The following is a 17,529-nucleotide window of genomic DNA, read 5'->3' as shown; positions in this document are numbered from 1 at the left end:
AGACCCTTGCGATGTTCTCAGCACCAACAGCATCTCGATCAAAGTATGCTTTACAATTTCGACAGTACTTGGATCGAAAAGGAACATTCTCCAATATACTGTCACAGTGAGGCCGTGGACACTTGGCAGATGTATAGTATTCATGACAACCTACAATGGGGTAGTCTAGAGATTTTGCCTGTTCGAGCCAGATTTAATACTCGTTAAAAAAAGACTCAAAAATTAAATGTCATTGATCAAGGGAATTTTTTTTTTTTTTTTTTTTTTTTTTACCTTTTCAACAAGCTTCTTCATCAATATCCCATGCTTCGATACTTGTCCTCGGTTTGTCTTGAATGATCCTAGTCCAATACAGATCACCGCATTCGTATTGGCATCTCTTCTTCTTCCATTGCTTCCGCCCGCAAGCTTCAGAATTGCCTTGATCACATAATCAACGCATCCGTTCTGTGCTTTTCTAATATCCCAGCTATTCCGAACAAACCACCCGTCATTATAGAAATCGACAAGCGCCCTATATATAGTCTCCCTATTGTCGTCACTGGTCCCAGATCCACTGCTACTACTGGCCTCAACTCCACTACCAGAGAAACTACCTCCAGTACTTGATGGAGCTTGATTTAGCGGCAAGCTCATATAAGCGAAATACTGTGTTAAAGTAGGCCTTGAGAATGACGGAATATTGCTTTCAATCTCTGTAATTCCTCTTCTAAGCTTTCGCCTCTCTAGCTCGCCCTGAAACTTCTTGGATGGTTTGTAAAGGTACGCTCTAGAAATCCGGAGGATCTCACGTTCGTTAGGTTTCCTTGGATCCAACTTTGCAATTGTCATCGAGTACCTCTCGCCTGGATCGATCCCAATGATAATGGTACTTTCGGGGGGAGGGCATGCTGCCTGGGTGTCATATTTAACTTCTACATTCTCGAGGAGACAGGATCTCTGCTTCCAGTTGATCTCACGCCGGGGACTGGGACTCACCGGGAACAGTGGATTTGTGCTCGATGTACCTTCTTCAGCTGCTTCTTCTCCCTCTTCGCCATCTAAGAATGGTTCATCAACTTCCAGCAAGTCAATATCGCTGATGCCCAGCAAGATATCGTCATCTTCATTTCCGTCGTCGTCTCCATCATCACCACCATCACCTGCACCATGGCCTGAAGACGAGGATCCCTGCTGAGCACTTGAAGAAGCCTGGACCGCTTAAGATCTTTGAGTATCCGAAGGTTGGGCAGCTTGCGAACCTCTACCTCTTTTTTGCTTCGATGTGTCATAGGCAAGAAGTGTTAGGGTAAGGCCGTTTGTAAAGAACGATGTCCGTAGTTTCCTTCTAGGACCATCATCAGATTGCAGTCCAACGTCCTTGTATCCTTTCAAGGAAAACAGCTCCTGCAACAATATCCCCTTGTGGTTAAGGATCTTGTCCTCTGCAGCCCCCTTGGTACTCATGTTTAGTTCTAACAATTGGGCTATTTCCTCTCGAACTGTTGGGTTAGACCATAATATATCCAGGAGACAGGCTTCCGTTAGGCAAAGAGACCGAGGCGAGAAAGCAGACGTAGGGAAATCCAGATATTTTTTGGCAGTTGCATTTTGCTCAAAAAAGAATTGGATGGAACTTCTTCCATCGCCTGGAATATCTATGTCAAACTAGACATTATATTGAAGAAATGATTAGGAACATTTCTATAAACATATTATAAGATAACCTCAAAATATTATAATATTATATTTACCTGCGCATTCCGATAGTGAGACCTTAGCGCTGCTTGAACAGGGACCATGACCATCCGAGACGACCTGCTGATCACCAAATCGGGATAGATCTGGTTTAAAGGACCAAGCCCTGCCTTTGCATAGAAGTTTTCGTATGCTTTGAGCTGGGACGGCTTGGCTACGTTCCCTTCGCCTTTTTTCTTCACTTCCCTGCTATACCTAGATAATGGACTCATCACTCCGTGATACAACAACGCAGCAAGGCCGTAAATAAAGTTCCTGCTATCAAGAACTTCATCTAGGAGTTGTGGGAGATCAGCTGGATTGGATGGCCCAGTGGTAAGCAGGTTATCGATCCACAAGGCGCAGGCCCAGAAAGCTCGAATCCGTGCCTCATTCAACATTTTAATAAATGATTGAATGAGCCCTTGGATTGTTGCAGCAAGTTGCTCGGGATTGAGATTGGGATCGGAAGTAGAGTCCAGCTTGGCAACTACACATGTCTTTAACGTGCCCAGAGTTAATGCAACAGTGGGGTGGGCCCTCTTCAACCGTCGGTCCTCGGCAGTAGCCTCCTTCACTTTCCTGGTCTTATCAGTCTTTCTGATATACTTGGCCTTCCCTTTGTTCTTCTTTTTTTTCTTCTTTTCCTCCTTAACCTCCTCTTCTTTGTCATCCTCTTTTTTTTCCTTTTCCTTTTTTTTGGGGGACTTTCTTTGACGGCTGGAGCTGACGGGACGGTCGTGTTGTTTGCAGTTGGTCAGGTCATATTTCTTAGGGGAAAGTTCCTTTTTCTGGGTAGGGAAAACAGGCCGATAGCGATTCGGCTTTGCGCGTTTAGGGATATAGAATCTAATTAGGAACAACAATGTCAAGGGTTAGATGACTTTTTTTTTTTTTTTTTTTTTTTGTATATGCTTTGGAAAATGTTCATTTGAAGGAGCTTACCTGGGTTGAGGTTGATTATTTTTATTCTGGTACCTAGCAGATATCGCAGTCCTCATTCTATCATGGTAATGAAGGAATCTTTCAGCGGTTGGTTGCTGCGAGGCCTGGGTTTGGATCCCACCAAAGAAAACATTAATTGAATGGTCAAACTGGCCTTCTGCAGGAGTTCGACGGCTACGGGCATGGACCTCACGAACATATGATACCGTCAACTTTTCGGCATCAGTGTCAGTGAGCGCGGAGATAATCTCAGCATTTGTAGCAAGACCAAAGGTTGGGATATTTGGGGTGTAATCGTTATCGGATATAATGCCATAGACCAGGAGTTGACTGTTCCTTGAAAACCCAAGGGCCTGCAGGACCTCTTGTTTCTCATAGAGTGCAAACATGTGATGGCGACGAGGGATTGGACGAAGAACTCTTTTTATAGAAGGATAGATGAGAAGGTCAGAGTCCCCAGACACAGCGATACTGGTTGGTGTACATTTGGCGGCAATACACACATCAGCCTCATTTCTACAATGGCAAATCACAAAGTTATTGTATCGACCGAATGGCGCCGCGAGCTCCCTCTTCTCGTTATGACTGAATGTGAAGAGCTGTCGAAGATTCTTTTTAATGGCAATCATATGGCTTCGAGATTCCCATTTGCCTTCATTGGACTTGGTTTCCATGTTGGCTATGAGCGTATCGAGTTTTGCATCCGCTGCTGTACGCTTAGCATCTCGGTCCCTATAGGCACGCGTTTTTTCTTCGCAGCGAGGCCCATCAATGTGTATCGTCACTGTGGCAAGAGGACCAAAGATCTTTCGAATGATACTAGCCATAGCATGGCCGCAGGCAGTGAAAGAACTCTGCCAGCTGAATCTCCTTAGGATGATATTATGTATATCGCTGTGGAAAGTGCCAAGCAGATCCAGCTCAAAAGATGAATGGGGTTCAGCAGCAAGCTCATGTACATCAATCTCCTTTGGTGGCAGGTCTCTCCTTGAAAGGTATGAATAGAGTCCTTTAATACCCATCTAGAGAAAGTATAGTGTAAAACAGTGCAAGCAATGTTGGTTTAAGCGGCTAAAGATTGAAGCTGAAGTTGTTAGAGTAGAGATAGTTTACCTTTAAGAAAGCAAAAAGTTATGATCTGTGAGGGGATGAGGGTGTAAGAGTACGGGTGAGAGCGCGAAAGCAATGTCGTTGTAAAATGAGAGAGAGAGAGAGGGAAAAAGAGAAGGAGGCAGGACGTATTTATAGGTGTATGAAAGAGAACGAAACAAAAGGCTGATGAATTTGGAACAACTCGAAACAATAAGATTCTCAGCGACAGGTTTTAACTTTTTGGATTTCGAGTATTGTTTACAGCTCTTCTCCAATCATCTACATTTACCAAATCAAGCCTTCGCCATGACAATCAACAAGAAATAAAAAAAACAGACTTCCTTACGTCCCCCCTCGGTATGTGTATCTGTCTGAACACGTCCTAACTGACATCCTCTCGACAATCCTTCCAAGACTGCAGTGTTTGAATGTGTACAGGGAACAAAAGAAGTCTAGATACAGGCTCTCTTTGTGACATTGAAGGAGATCGCATGTTTCATGGCTATCGAGACAAGGTACCCCTACAGGCACAAGACAAAGGTATAACTCGGTTCAAACTCAAAGGAACGATATTACCAGTGGCCTTGTTCTGAATCCACTTGCCTATGACACAGTCCAGACGAAGAGACAGCAGCAATCTAACGTAGATGAAGAAGATCTCAGCCAGGAATTGAAACTTTCTCAAGGATTCCTTAACACGGCGTGTTTTAAAGGCAGCCGGTGAAGGCCTGATAGATGAAGACTACGCAAACATAAGCTGGAAGAGGGGCCCCAAACTTCTTGAAAACGTTGGACTCATATTCCATGAGCCAGGGCGATGCTCATTTGCAAATACCACAACTACCGTCTAATGCGATCCTGGTATTGTTAATGCCCTTACGTTTTGTTCGCTAGACCGTCACAACCCTGACCTGCGTCAAACGGTGAAGGTGAGAAGTAGGCTCGTCAACAGCCTGTGTGCCTTATATGCGTTGCACCGATGCTCACTGATAGATTGGGAGGAAAGACACCAAGCCGGCAACAACAATAGGATATGATCAGTTGCATATTTCACAGTACACGTGTTACATGAAAATTTATAATACAGACATACTAACAGCTCTATGCCCCATGGTGTGGTGCCCGAGACAAACTTGCAGTTTTATTTTGATACAAATTTGGATAAATGCCCCATGGATGTGATGTGTGAATCCACATCCTATTCTCACTTCTGCTCCCTGGTTACTACTTGTCTGTCTAAAATTTTTCATGAGCTACTACAAACATGACTAGGTCGGGAAAGGCCTTCGTCTTGAAAAAGTTGTAAGTATTAGCTTGACAGTGCTTTCTTGACTAATCTCTTTATTTCTATGCTTGGTCTAGATGATGTTTTTTGATGGGGAGGACTATTTAGACAACATATAGACCCCACATGTCTTAATCTATAATGAATTGGTTTGGTGGTATTGTTGTAAAAAATAGGTATATCTTCGCTTAAGGGACAGGAAGATAGACACAAGCAGTAAAAGGCAGGACAAAGGGTGTCAACAAGATTAACAAGAGAAAATAGAGTCAAATAACCTTGACTACAAACAGCACCATAGAATGTCAAAAGATGGGAGCTTTATAGGTGAGCTCACAAACTGAGTTACCGGAAGACAAATGCTTGTTGTGAAAAGGGGAAAAAGATAAATGGCAAGATGAACTGCGGATGAAGAATAAGACATGTGGGGAAAACTGAAGACTTTATTAAGAAGGAAGTTTCTTTGGCTTTTATACTCGGTAGTTTCTAGGTGAGGCGGACCCGCCTATGACTACAAAATAAACTGAAATTAATTTTAATGACCAGTCACACCACTTGCAATAACAAGCGAGTCAATTGGCTGCCAATACATTTAAGAGTATTCAAAAAATATAAGGGATCGCGACAAATGGAACGGGCTATACTTTATTTTCTTTTTTTTTTGATTTTTTGTTTCCGAGTAATTGTTGGCAAGTTATGATATTTATATACAGACTTTAGTTTTGAAAAGGTACGTTTAGCTCTTAAAGCGCACCTTGTGAAATCCAGAATCTTCGCGTAACAGCCTCATATCGGTCAATGACCTTTCCACCATTTGGGAACTCCCATCCTTCCATACCAAGCCTGTTACTGCCTGAACGTCCAGAAGGTAAAACCATGTACATATCAGATCCTCTATATTGTCCCAGAGCCGGAATCTTGGAGTCGTCCACTTTGACCTCAACAACCACCATACGTACACGGAGACGATAGAACGCCGGCGGAACGCGATCCTGAATACTAAGGTACTGAAACATGGTCTCTGCAGGAATGTCCCTTGCCAATACAGAGATTGTTTCCAATGTCTGGTCCAATACCAGCTCAACCATCACCTTGGCCAAAAATGTTGATTTAAGAGTGATCGAAGGAAGTTGCTGTTGAGATGACGGCTGACCCTGATTGATCTTGCTTCCTGCACTGGCTAACATCTGTGCCTGGCGTGTGTATTCCATCAGCTCTACGACACGTGCAGGGATCTTCCATTCAAGGGTATATGGTGTCAGTGTGTAAACCTTCTGGTGCAATCCAAATGTATGCTCTAGATCAAGTGGACGAACTGTGTTGGGGTATTCTTCTCTCATTTCCTCTGGTAAAAATTGGTATCCATGCTCTGCATTTGCGCCAATATAATAATCATCGTCATTAATGTCATGATGCGAGCCTGCAGTGCCTGACCTCATATCACGTGCGTGAGCCCTATCATTGACATTTTCCGCCACATCCTTTGGATCTGCTACACCTCTAGCCTTTCTTCGCGCTCTAGAAGAAATGCTGATGTCTGATCTCCGCACCACTGTTGAGAATGCATCACCCGATATATTAGACATTGATCGACCATAACTAGCACTCTTAGCTGAGATATTTTCTAGTGACGGAGTTTCGTTCCGCTGCTGCTGACCTTCATAAGGAGGTAATGAAGCAGACGAAGCAGTGATTGTGCCCGTGACCTGCTCTTGACTCCGACCACGATACAACTCCAAAATTAAAACAAACGATACTCCTTCGGGCAAGCTGACAGGCACCCTAACTTGTGCAGAACCTCGCTTGAATGGAATAAACCGTTTGAGCGAGTGGATCTTGCGGTTTGTTCTTGCGTCCATGAGAACGATGTCGACAGTTGTGTCGTCGGGTAGACTTTTGATATACTTGCGGGACCATCGAACAGTTTGATAAGAGCCAGTCTGCCAGACTGAATGCGAGTCTGGTAAGAGCAATAAGGGTGTATTGGGTATCGAGGAAGAGGACGAGGAAGATAACTCTGTGCTTTTCTCGGAAGCACGCTTTCTAAGCGACTTTGCAATTGGGGTCGAAGGAGAGGATCTTTTTGTACTAAGTGCTCTTTTGCGTGCGATGGGTGCAAATTGCTCAGAATGGTGCTGTCTGTGTTGGCGATTATGAGCCGCTGCAACGGCCGTAGAACGATAGGCTGTCGAGGAAACTCCAGTAAGGAATGTGAGTGCAGCCGTCAAGCTGAGACTGAACAATATAATGGGATGATGCAGCTTCATTATTATTGGAATGTGTTTGGTGAATAAGGAAGAAATGAATAAAAAGGAGATGCTGTCGTGAATGAATGGGTGAATGAATGAGCGAGTAAATTAGAATAAAGATTGCGAGAAAATGAATCCGCTGAAGGACATTAGAGTGCCACGAGGCTAGATAAAGATATTCTAATGGAAACGTAGAAAAATATAGAAAATCGTAAAAAAAAAAGAAAGAAAAATGATGTTGATGATGACATATAGTCACCCAGTTTTTAAACGTAGCAAAGTGTTGACATGAAAGGTTGAAAGGAGAAGGAAAGAAGGTGAAGAAGAGAAGGGAAGAAAGGTGCAATGTCAATTGCAAGGGATGGGTGTGATAGTGGTAAAAGGGTGGAAGGATGGAGGGAGTAAGAGAAGGGAGAAAAGGAATGAAGAGTGAAAGAAAGAAGTTTTTTTTTTTTTTTTTTGATTTACTTCCCTCTTCCAACGTCCCAGTTGGGCGCAGATGTAAATAACTATAAAAAAACTTCCTTTGTCCCTGTCACATATTTTTCTGGAAAGTAGAGATGGTAAAACTTCAAACATGCCATGCCACCAACTGCTGTTTCTGTATAAACAAATGTCCACTTGCACAGACATTGGTCTAATTGCTCATGAAAATGCACTTTGCTGCATGCAAGTACAAGACCAGAAGTCTCTCTCTTTTTTTATTTCGAGCCATGGTCCAGGCCCTAAGGGAGGCGCAGTCTCTCCTTTTCATTAATGTGCAACGGTCCGAAGGGTTTGACTTAACAGCTTACACAAATATTGGAAAACGGTGGCAAAACAAATAAACTATTATATCTTTTTAAAGCCCATTGAGTTGTCCAATAGACGGATGTAAATATCTATTTTGCATTATACTTGATCTACATTCGACTCATTCACAATCTATTTAACCAACGCTTTGTATAGCTTTCAAGAAGATACCTCACTACTGTTTTCGCTTTCATTGTAATATGAGTTGTAGTTGACTATTGCCGTCAACACAGGGTTCATTAATACTATACACTTTTTCCTTTGTCCAAGTCCATTATTTCTTAATTACCTCTACCATCACTGTAAATAATTGTTTTTCAATACTGAAATTGAACATGATGTGTTGAGCACTTGTCTCGCCGACCTCTGAAGAGTCGAAAGGTAAGGATAAAAACAAAACATTGCAATTAATGCTCTGTGACCCAAAAATTTATTACATTTTTAATAACAATGATGAGACAGTCTTTCACCCCCCTTTTTCCCAAACAATTAACAGACGCATATGATGTACATGTATATAAAGGTATATGTATGCTGAATACATGTATCATATTGTATATACCATGGTGTATATTCACAACTACGCATGGCATTAGTTCCTGAAATGCTTTTTTTTTTGTTCATCAAGCCATAATCATAATGCCTGATGAGTATAAAATGGGTTAAGCATCATGTTGAGCACACTTAATTTCTGATTCGAGTACATGTACCATATTGGTTCCTCTCAAGAAAATGTCTCTTCTGTGCTGGTATCCACGTGATATACACTGCGTAATCTCATTTTCAAGAATGCTAAAAATATTAAATAATAAAAATTACATCTTTTTTTTTCTCTCCTCTTCATATCAAAATTTTCCTTTTTACCCGACCCTCTCTTTTCCATAAAGTTCCCCCCCCCAAAAAAAATCATCTAAAAGGAGGGTTAGACTAGTTCACTTCACTCCAAAGGATCCCTATGGCTGAGTCGCCTATCTCCAAATGCAAAAGTTGCGGTCTTGAAGGACACTTACGAAAGTCATCCAAGCTGTGCCCAAACCACAATATGTAAGAAGGGGTGATAACTCTCCCAGTTCACAATTCAACTTGTTTCATAATAGTAACAGCGTCACACGTAGCTCCTGAAAACCCAGCCATCAAGCAATTAAACCTTCAATATCCATCGAGCATTCTGACATAAATTAATATCGCACTATCTTCTTCTCCCTCTCCTATTAGGACCCCCGAATCGACCGAAATTGTCCCAAATCCCTCGGTCAATACCAAGTCTACCCCAATATGTGCGGCCTGCGGCGGAACCGGCCACCGACGAAGTAGTCACACCGACTGTCCTCGCAACCGCGTCAACTTGGCAAGCGAGACTTTGCCTTCTAATGGCACCAATCATGATCCAGTGGATAAGAAAGCAAAAGTACAAAACTCTGCTGCTACTCCATCGTCTGTATCACAACTCGAGACCAAGCCTGCCTCTACAACAGCACCTGACTCTGATTCCGCATCCACTCCTGTAACTGCCTTAACAAATGTCAAATGCGCTACTTGCGGTGAAAATGGCCATCGACGTATGAGTCATCGGGATTGCCCCAAAAACCCACAAAACATTGCAAGGTTAGAAAGCACTTCCATGGACGATGCATTAGCCCATTGACCCATTATACCAAAATTCTTCTAACTAGGATTGCTTGCTATCAACTATCAACCCCTCAACCTCTCACAGACGACAGCAACTAGAAAATGATTCTACCGAAGCTGAAACAGATACTGCAGATACCGCAGATTCCATTAAAAAGTATTGTTTGCATGCTTAAAGACCATTACTTGATCGGTATCTCGAGATTCAGGGCCACTCAATCTTATTTTATTTTACTTTATTAATGTTTACTTACTCTCGGGAATGGTAGCAAAAAAACAGGACCATCTTATGTAAAGGCTACCACTACTAAAGAACCTCACGACATTGAGAGCCTTACACCAGAACAATTGGCCAACAATACTATTACACCAGAAACCCGACCTTCTGGAACTGCAATCATATGTGCCTCGTGTGGAGAAGCTGGTCACCAACGCAAAAGCCATAAAGACTGCAAATTGAACAAAAGAATGTAAGGGTTTATCCTGTTCATATTCGCTTTCTAAGTGCTCGAGCCTATAGCATTTTTCGCAGCAATATTAATGATACCTTACGCTGTCATAGTTCAAATAGATCTGAGAGTCCACAGACCTCTCCTAATACTCATGTTGTTACTACCAGCAATAATTCAGAATCTGATGACGCTACAGTCTTCGATTCCTCAGCAATATGTGTCTCCTGTGGATTAGTCGGTCACCGACGGAAGAGCAACAAAGCATGTCCAATGAATACTAAAAGGTGAGTCTTTCCCTTCTCTTTTTTTTTTATGTCTTTAGGTATTCTTAATGATAAATTTGAAGTGCCTAATACTCTGTGATTTTCGTCTGTCAGGCTCTCACAGTCTGAAAACCCTATACCTGAACAATCTACAGCAACATGCTCTTCATGCGGGGAGGTCGGTCACCGGCGGAAGAGCTATCGCAATTGTCCCATGAACTCCAAGGCTGAAATGTGAATATTTTGTTTTACCTTGGAATCCTTCTAGTTCCGCGCATGTATACTCGAATCAAAATCTAACGAATTATTTGATGCGCACTTGTAGACGAGTAGAAACAGTGAGAAATAACACAGCGACCACAAATCCCGCCAAAGTATGTGCGTCCTGTGGAAATCCTGGCCATCGACGCAAATCTCACGCTGATTGCCCAAATAACCCCAGCCGGTACTTATAAAATGCTCTCTCTTCTATATAAGGCGAAAGACGATATTGGTTTCCAATCTTTAATGCTATACTTCTCTCAACAGGCCAGTAGGGCCAGTAGGACCAGCAAACAGTGCTATAGCGAACAAAACTTCTACTATGACCTGCGTGTCATGTGGAGAAATTGGTCACAGGCGCAAAAGCAACAAAGCATGCAAATTAAACCATAAAAGGTATCTTAATACGTATATATATACAATGTATTATCAGGGGGAAAGTCAATGGAGCTATTAGTAAACTTATGTAAATCTCACTGATATATTAATCTGCCATCATAGACCCTTAGGCGTTGAGAATGATTCTTCGGCCACCGGCTCTGCATCCACAGCTTCTGTTATCAATGACACTGCGGAAAAATGTGCCACATGTGGAGAGACAGGCCATAGACGCAAAAGTCATATAGCATGCAAATTTAATCCTAGGAGGCAAGTTTATATCAATTCGATTCTATATGTGGGTTCATGAAGGATGTTGACTGAAAAACTCATCTGTCGTTTTGTTCATATGTTGTAGACCTCAACTTTCAGAATCTAGCATGACTACTAAGGTTGTTGAAACTGACAATTCCGTCTCTAGTGAGTCGTCTGCTAGTGAACCTTCGGTTAGTGGCTCCGAAGAGAAATGCTTTTCTTGCGGAGAGATCGGCCATAGACGGAAAAGTCATAAAGACTGCAAGTTAAATTCTAAGAGGTAGGTTATATATTGATCGTTGTCAATCGAAACCATGATATCAGAGAAATAAAAGTTAGTGCCATTTTTTTTTTCTTAAAAAAAATAGGCTTCAAAGTCAAGAACCCGATTCCGCTGCCAAGCACTCAACGGGTCAAAACTTGAACGAGGGTAGCTCAGTAGAGAAATGCATTTCCTGTGGAGAGCTTGGACACCAACGGAAGAGCAACAAGGCATGCAAACTAAATCCCAAACGGCAAGTGAGCAACGGTGCGCTTTCATTGAACGTTTGACTTTGTGATAAAGGTACCGAAAATTAATCAAAGAAATGCTTTGTCTCTATTAATACAGGGCATTGAATCCTGTACCAGAAGCCGTAGTTGACAGTCCTACAGATAAAGCTTCCATGGAGACCACAGAGATTTGCGTCTCTTGCGGAGAGCCCGGTCATCGAAGGAAGAGTCATCGTGGTTGTCGACTGAATCCCAAACGGTGAGTTTTTTTTTTTTTTTTTTAGGGGGGAAGGGAGTTTGGAGTTGGAGTTGGACTGAACTGGCCCGACCTGGCTCGAGTCGAATAGAAAATAGCTAATGTTAACTCTGTATTTCTGTCTATTTTTAGACTGAAAACCTGAGATACGATTTCGACATAGAGAAAGTAGCCAGCAAGCTATGCTGAGTCTCATCGTAACTATAGATCAGACGTTCTCGCTCAATTGTGTATGTGTTTCCATCATATTACATTTTTAAAAATAAATATGTCAGTGGAGCAATGATCCATTTGTCTTGTCTAGAACTGTTATTATTAATAACTCTTGACTATGATTTTAGCTGCATTGGTGGTTCATAACGAAGGTAGAGTTCACCTTTAAAATGGTCATGTCTTTTTTTAAAAAAAAAAAAAAAAAAAAAAAAGTGAATGTAGGCTCGCGTTTTTTTGAAATACAAAACATTTATCCTTCGATTAAAACACGTATGATGACTATACCTGATACCACGGGGCGGTCGAGAGAGCTCGAAGTGATGGAGTGCTTCTGCTACTGTATATCCTTGCTCTTCAATCAAGAAGCAACAGATAAAAAATCCTGTTCGATTGAACCTGAAAATTTTGGCGATTCAAATTCGTGATACCAAAAAATCATTAGACAAGTGGGTAACTATTTTTTTTTTTTTTTTTTTTTTCGATCAACTTCCTTTTCCGAACCTATGCCTGTCATTTAAGCTTACCCATAGTGACAATGCACAGCGATGTCTACGCCTGGCTTTTCTTTCCAGCAAGATTTGCAGTGAGATATGAAGCGCTCGACATCAGCTTTAGAAGGTGGAATTTTGCTTATGGTCGGAAGCTTGGTGTACGTGATTGATGTTGCTTCAAAATCTGTTGTTCGGTACGGTGGTTCGTCTTTCGAGATATCTACGATGAAGCCCACCTGAGCAATTTAAAAAATAATAATAATAATAATAATAATAATAATAATAATAATAATAATAATAATAATAATAATAAATATCTATATCATGTATATCGCTTGATTTCTAACCAAAAGAAAAGAGGATGAAGTTTACTTCGGGATGTCTGGCTAAGAAGGCAGAAGGAGAGTGATCGGGGTCTGTCTGTCGCAAGACCTTCATTGCTCTGAATTTTCCGGATCTTCTACCAATAGGTGACGATATAGCCGGTGTATTCATCCACTAGATAGTTCACCAATGATTACAGCGTCAAGTCTAGGATCAAACCATTGCAGGGAGTTACAACGACATATGGATATTTTTTCGTATATAAACAAACTATTGGTCATCAACCTTTTCTGTGTTTTTTAAACTCCATTTGTTCTCTTTCTGACATTTTCGGGTGATCTGCCAGGAAGGATCCATTGTCGTCATGCCACAGTCCTTAATTAGAAAATTACTGATAATTGGTGTAACAAGCTCCCATTTCTCCAACATCACTTGATGTCCTGCCTTTGGAATAATGAAAGGAAGTTTTATCCGCTCATTGGTATCTTGACACCATCTGAAGATCTGCTCCACGTTGGCAATAGGGCAAACTCGGTCCTACAAAAATCAAAGAATGATAATACTTAATTACCAGACTTTGAGTTCTAAAAAGTCATACAGTCATACTCTCGAAGAAGATATAAACACAATCAATCCGTTACATCGTCTCCCGCCATTAGCAACAATGGGCATTGAATCCGCCGAAAATCATCAGGGGTTGGCCATCGTGCGCCTAGAAGGATTCTCCTCAAGACAAATGTCCTAGAGGCTTTGTTCCATCTAAATTGTTTTCGTCGCAGATCTTCCCCTGCGCTCGTATGAAGCAACCTGTTCACACTTTTAGAATGAATACCTCCTATCCTATCAAGTCTTCTTGCAAGATCAATCGCCCAATCCGGCGTTCGCCGGAGCTGTTCGCGAGCCTTAAGCTCGTGATCTGTGATCATTGCTTTGGGGGCAATCATAACCATTGCTTTAATGGAGTTGTAGAGTGCTTCAGAAGTTTCTAGGCGTGAGTAGAGGTGTGTTCCAACCCCGCAGCCATACGAATGACAGATCAGGACTGTGTCTTGGCTCTTGTAACGTTGTAGTAAGGTGACAATGTCTTCTACATAGGCATCTGTGGTATAATGCTTATAACTGTGCAACGAAAAAATAAAATAAATAGTAATAGCGTGAGCGAAGGCAGCAATATTATATGTCTGCAATTGCCTTGAATAGACAAGTTCGCAACTTTACCTATCCGGAACATCGCTTGCGCCGTATCCACACATATCAACAGCAAGAATATGCGTGCTATGGCTAAAATACTCGATTTGTCTCTCAAACTGCTCAAGCTATTTTTAAAAGGAAAAGAGAGAGTTTTTACTTTGATCAGTAAACTGATTCGAAGCCAGTTTGATACGAAGTCGAAAGGAGTTTTTTTTTACCTGCCCCCCAACACCGTGTATAAAAACTAACAGTGGCACTTTAGACCCAAGTTCATGAGGAATATGAACTATCCTTAATTGCTTTCCATTCACTTTGACGAATTGGAAATGGTCGACAAGAACTGGACTAGTTGGTGATGGCTCCAAGGCCCTTTGCTTCTGACGCTGTCGAGCTTCTAGCAATTGAAATGCCTTGTAGCCGAGGTAGAGTGCTAAAGCGGTTGAGAGTACTGCAGCAGGGAAGGTTGTAAATCGTGACAAACGTGAGGTCACATTGGACGTATTCAGAGACATGATTCTTTTGCAATTCAATGATGGTGATGGAACAAGAGAATAAGAAGAGGAAGAAAGAGATAGAGAGAAAGGCCCGTGCAAATTGTCCTGATATATGCCAAAATACATTTAGCAATTGGTCTTTCGTACAACCAAGACTTTATCATTTATGTCATTTCTTAATGTTAAGGTCTTTATTTTATTTGACATTAATAAAAGAGTAGCAACTTTTTTTTTCTTTTTTAACCTTCTAGATCATCTTTCGGGCCTCAAAGAAGCCGCGGAGGTGACGCATCTGCCAAGCAGCAGTGATTGCCAAGATAATCAACTGGACAATCGTCCAGGAAACCGTATGTCCATTGGCAGCCTCACTTACATTACGGAAATCCATCTCATGTTCCTGTGGTCGTTCACCATAACAAATATTATTATTAATTGGACATGCAGATGAAAAGAAAAAATAAACTAATAAATAAAAATATATACAATGACACAAAATCTTACACGATGGAACGACTGCTCGCGTCTAATGTCGCCGACCTTGTTGTTCAATTCACGGACACGCTGAGCCAAATCTAAGGATCATCAACGTGGCGCATATCCATTGTCAGAATTTTATGACCATCGTAAAAAATAACAATAATAATAATAAAGACTATTACCGCTCAATTGATTCTCAGGTGTATCCGTGTCATCCAGAATATCAGAAATGTCCATGTCAAATGTGACCCTCTATCGACCAAAAAAAAAAAAAAAAAAAAAAAAAAGTAAACCATTTGGATTCCTCCGAACTCTCAGTCAATTCAAATATTGTCAGCTATTGACTATTCGCACGTTACAATTTTTTGAGTACTGAACCATCCAGCAGCCGAAGTCTGTAGACAAATTGCATGCTCTCCAGACTCGGCCGAAGTAAACGTAAACTTGCCCTTTGAAGGCAACTTTTGGTTATACATCCTAGTACCCGACGATATCTCCTAAAATTTTTAAGCAAAGTCCGATGAGTATCGCTGTGAAGAAAAAAAATTCTTCGGCACAATATAAAAACTTACATTGACAAATACTTCGATCAAAACGTCCTTGTTCAAGACAAACTTTTTTGCTTCCTCGCTCCATTCCTCAGCAGTGTAATCAGCTAAAAGAAGTTCGAATATAGCGTATTTATACAAAAAAAGGAAAAAAAAAAAAAAAAAATCAACTATAGATATCTATTTGTTTGATCAATTTTCCAGGCTTTTCAGATGTCTCACCTGTCACCATAGTCTCTTTGGGTAATTCCTCTGTGAAGCACTTTTGCTCGGAACCCTCGAGATAAAAGTACAATCCAAATACACATGGCAAGATACTAAGCAACACCAAAAGACCAATGCTCCAGCGCGCGACGTTAATAGCCATCTTTGATGAAAGAAAATGTCAAAAAGTGATGGAAAAAATTAAAGATGGAACGAAACGTCCAAGTAGAGACAACAATCGCCTCTGTCGTTGACACGGAGTAGTACAATCTCGGCTCAAAGACAAAGAGGTCAGCTGATTTATTGCTTTTTGCAGCTAGTTTGTTCAGGCGCTTGAACACCTCTCACTGTCTTAGGTCTGTACTGAGTCTTGTATATATCCTTCAATGCACACCTTTTTTGCCTGTTATATGCCATACGGCCCAGCTCCTTCCACAGAGCCATAAGCTCTTCTTCACACCCTTTGAATGCTTTGGATAGTGGCTTCTTCCCTCTCTCTTCTTTTTTTCCCTCTCTTTAGCTCTCATCACATTCGGCTCGCGCAATAAAGTTGTCGAGATAAATCTCTCTCGAGAGGACCTTAGGTTGGAGCCTACGCGCTTGTCCTAATGTTTAATGCGCGAAAGAGCAGCGGCATGTTGACCATCGAAGCCGTCGTAGATCCTTGACACCAGATACATGTGCTTGCAAGGGATCTTCTGTCGGACATAGTCGGGGCATGAACATGACTGAAGAAGGCCCCTCTACACGTCCATGGCAACGGAGTACTCTACTCCAGATATTTCGGGCGACTTTACCGCGAACTTTGAGGAGCGAAAGAACGATTAGAACCTATCCATATACAACCAAACTTGTGAAATTCTCGATTTTCGACACATACCTCTCTGCAGAAGGAAGCTTGGAGGAACACTTTTCGCCTCTGGCTCAACCTGTAAATCATGGGATGTTAGTTATGGTATAAGCAAATGCAACAACGCCCAACACCTGCTGAGACGATCATTACCAACTGGAACCTCTCTCCACTCGACCTCAATTCATTCTTTATATATTTTCAGCCATAGTAACTGGAAACCATTGACTTCATCAAGTAGTGCTTGTTAGGGTCCATGGGAGGAGCGACTCTGAATTGTATTAAGGTTTTATGCTTCTGATGCTATACATCGGATCATAGTAAGTAATGAGAGCGAAAGAAAGATCTTCGTTAAACATGTCTGCTAACAGTAACACCCATATCAAGACGCGTCTTCACAGAAGACCTTCAATATAAAAGCTCGATGGATTTACACCCAAAAGCCTCTAAAGACATCTAATAATATACTTTGCATCATTCCTGTGGATTCCGGGTGCTATGAAGCAGTTCCTGTGGACTTCACTACTAGGGATGGTTATTCTAGATTATTTAGATTTTATTTGTTATTTTATTGATGAGCATTGGGGAGGGTGCCTAACACTTGGAACGAAGGGAGCGTCAATGCAAAGACTTGTGTTCTTTGGCCCACCATTCTTCTCACGGGTATCCTTGGCA

General features: G+C 41.6%; 7 protein-coding genes across 7 annotated transcripts; 2 read left to right on the top strand and 5 right to left on the bottom strand.

The window, feature by feature from the left end:
- Positions 1 to 2,616: 2,616 nt before the first annotated feature.
- Positions 2,617 to 4,059, bottom strand: BCR41DRAFT_353125 (hypothetical protein). Its single transcript, XM_022024080.1, has one exon. The coding sequence runs from the start codon at positions 3,681 to 3,683 to the stop codon at positions 2,658 to 2,660; it is 1,026 nt and encodes a 341-aa protein (XP_021881698.1). The 5' UTR covers positions 3,684 to 4,059; the 3' UTR covers positions 2,617 to 2,657.
- A 1,190-nt stretch (positions 4,060 to 5,249) lies between these two features.
- Positions 5,250 to 5,544, bottom strand: BCR41DRAFT_353124 (hypothetical protein; the record flags this gene model as incomplete). Its single annotated transcript, XM_022024079.1, has 2 exons — positions 5,377 to 5,544; positions 5,250 to 5,354 (listed from the first exon to the last, which is right to left on the bottom strand). Coding segments are annotated over exons 1-2 (188 nt in total), but the record flags the coding sequence as incomplete, so codon positions are not given.
- A 111-nt stretch (positions 5,545 to 5,655) lies between these two features.
- On the bottom strand, positions 5,656 to 7,716 carry BCR41DRAFT_353123 (hypothetical protein). Its single transcript, XM_022024078.1, has one exon. The coding sequence runs from the start codon at positions 7,300 to 7,302 to the stop codon at positions 5,779 to 5,781; it is 1,524 nt and encodes a 507-aa protein (XP_021881696.1). The 5' UTR covers positions 7,303 to 7,716; the 3' UTR covers positions 5,656 to 5,778.
- Positions 7,717 to 8,703: 987 nt separating this feature from the next.
- On the top strand, positions 8,704 to 10,019 carry BCR41DRAFT_55612 (hypothetical protein). The gene is made up of 4 exons (XM_022030903.1): positions 8,704 to 9,120; positions 9,292 to 9,681; positions 9,798 to 9,862; positions 9,975 to 10,019. Exons 1-3 carry the CDS (start codon positions 9,032 to 9,034, stop codon positions 9,802 to 9,804), a joined length of 486 nt encoding a protein of 161 aa, XP_021881695.1. The 5' UTR covers positions 8,704 to 9,031; the 3' UTR covers positions 9,805 to 9,862; positions 9,975 to 10,019.
- Positions 10,020 to 10,080: 61 nt separating this feature from the next.
- On the top strand, positions 10,081 to 12,024 carry BCR41DRAFT_55647 (hypothetical protein). Its single transcript, XM_022030904.1, has 9 exons — positions 10,081 to 10,175; positions 10,277 to 10,441; positions 10,535 to 10,654; positions 10,746 to 10,865; positions 10,949 to 11,077; positions 11,183 to 11,329; positions 11,418 to 11,594; positions 11,683 to 11,843; positions 11,925 to 12,024. The coding sequence occupies exons 2-9, from the start codon at positions 10,428 to 10,430 to the stop codon at positions 11,930 to 11,932; spliced, it is 876 nt and encodes a 291-aa protein (XP_021881694.1). The 5' UTR covers positions 10,081 to 10,175; positions 10,277 to 10,427; the 3' UTR covers positions 11,933 to 12,024.
- A 362-nt stretch (positions 12,025 to 12,386) lies between these two features.
- Positions 12,387 to 14,839, bottom strand: BCR41DRAFT_353118 (Alpha/Beta hydrolase protein). The gene is made up of 8 exons (XM_022024077.1): positions 14,500 to 14,839; positions 14,309 to 14,406; positions 13,732 to 14,209; positions 13,376 to 13,627; positions 13,139 to 13,264; positions 12,800 to 13,002; positions 12,561 to 12,671; positions 12,387 to 12,455 (listed from the first exon to the last, which is right to left on the bottom strand). Exons 1-8 carry the CDS (start codon positions 14,791 to 14,793, stop codon positions 12,392 to 12,394), a joined length of 1,626 nt encoding a protein of 541 aa, XP_021881693.1. The 5' UTR covers positions 14,794 to 14,839; the 3' UTR covers positions 12,387 to 12,391.
- Positions 14,840 to 14,962: 123 nt separating this feature from the next.
- On the bottom strand, positions 14,963 to 16,224 carry BCR41DRAFT_353114 (emp24/gp25L/p24 family/GOLD-domain-containing protein). The gene is made up of 6 exons (XM_022024076.1): positions 16,023 to 16,224; positions 15,825 to 15,907; positions 15,612 to 15,749; positions 15,435 to 15,504; positions 15,277 to 15,347; positions 14,963 to 15,172 (listed from the first exon to the last, which is right to left on the bottom strand). Exons 1-6 carry the CDS (start codon positions 16,165 to 16,167, stop codon positions 15,023 to 15,025), a joined length of 657 nt encoding a protein of 218 aa, XP_021881692.1. The 5' UTR covers positions 16,168 to 16,224; the 3' UTR covers positions 14,963 to 15,022.
- Between the last annotated feature and the right edge of the window lie 1,305 nt (positions 16,225 to 17,529).

Source organism: Lobosporangium transversale (genome assembly GCF_002105155.1).
Source record: "Lobosporangium transversale strain NRRL 3116 chromosome Unknown BCR41scaffold_17, whole genome shotgun sequence".
Lineage (NCBI taxonomy): Eukaryota > Fungi > Mortierellomycota > Mortierellomycetes > Mortierellales > Mortierellaceae > Lobosporangium > Lobosporangium transversale.
Note: the sequence above shows the minus strand (reverse complement) of the source record. Positions and strands in the feature narration are given on the sequence as shown.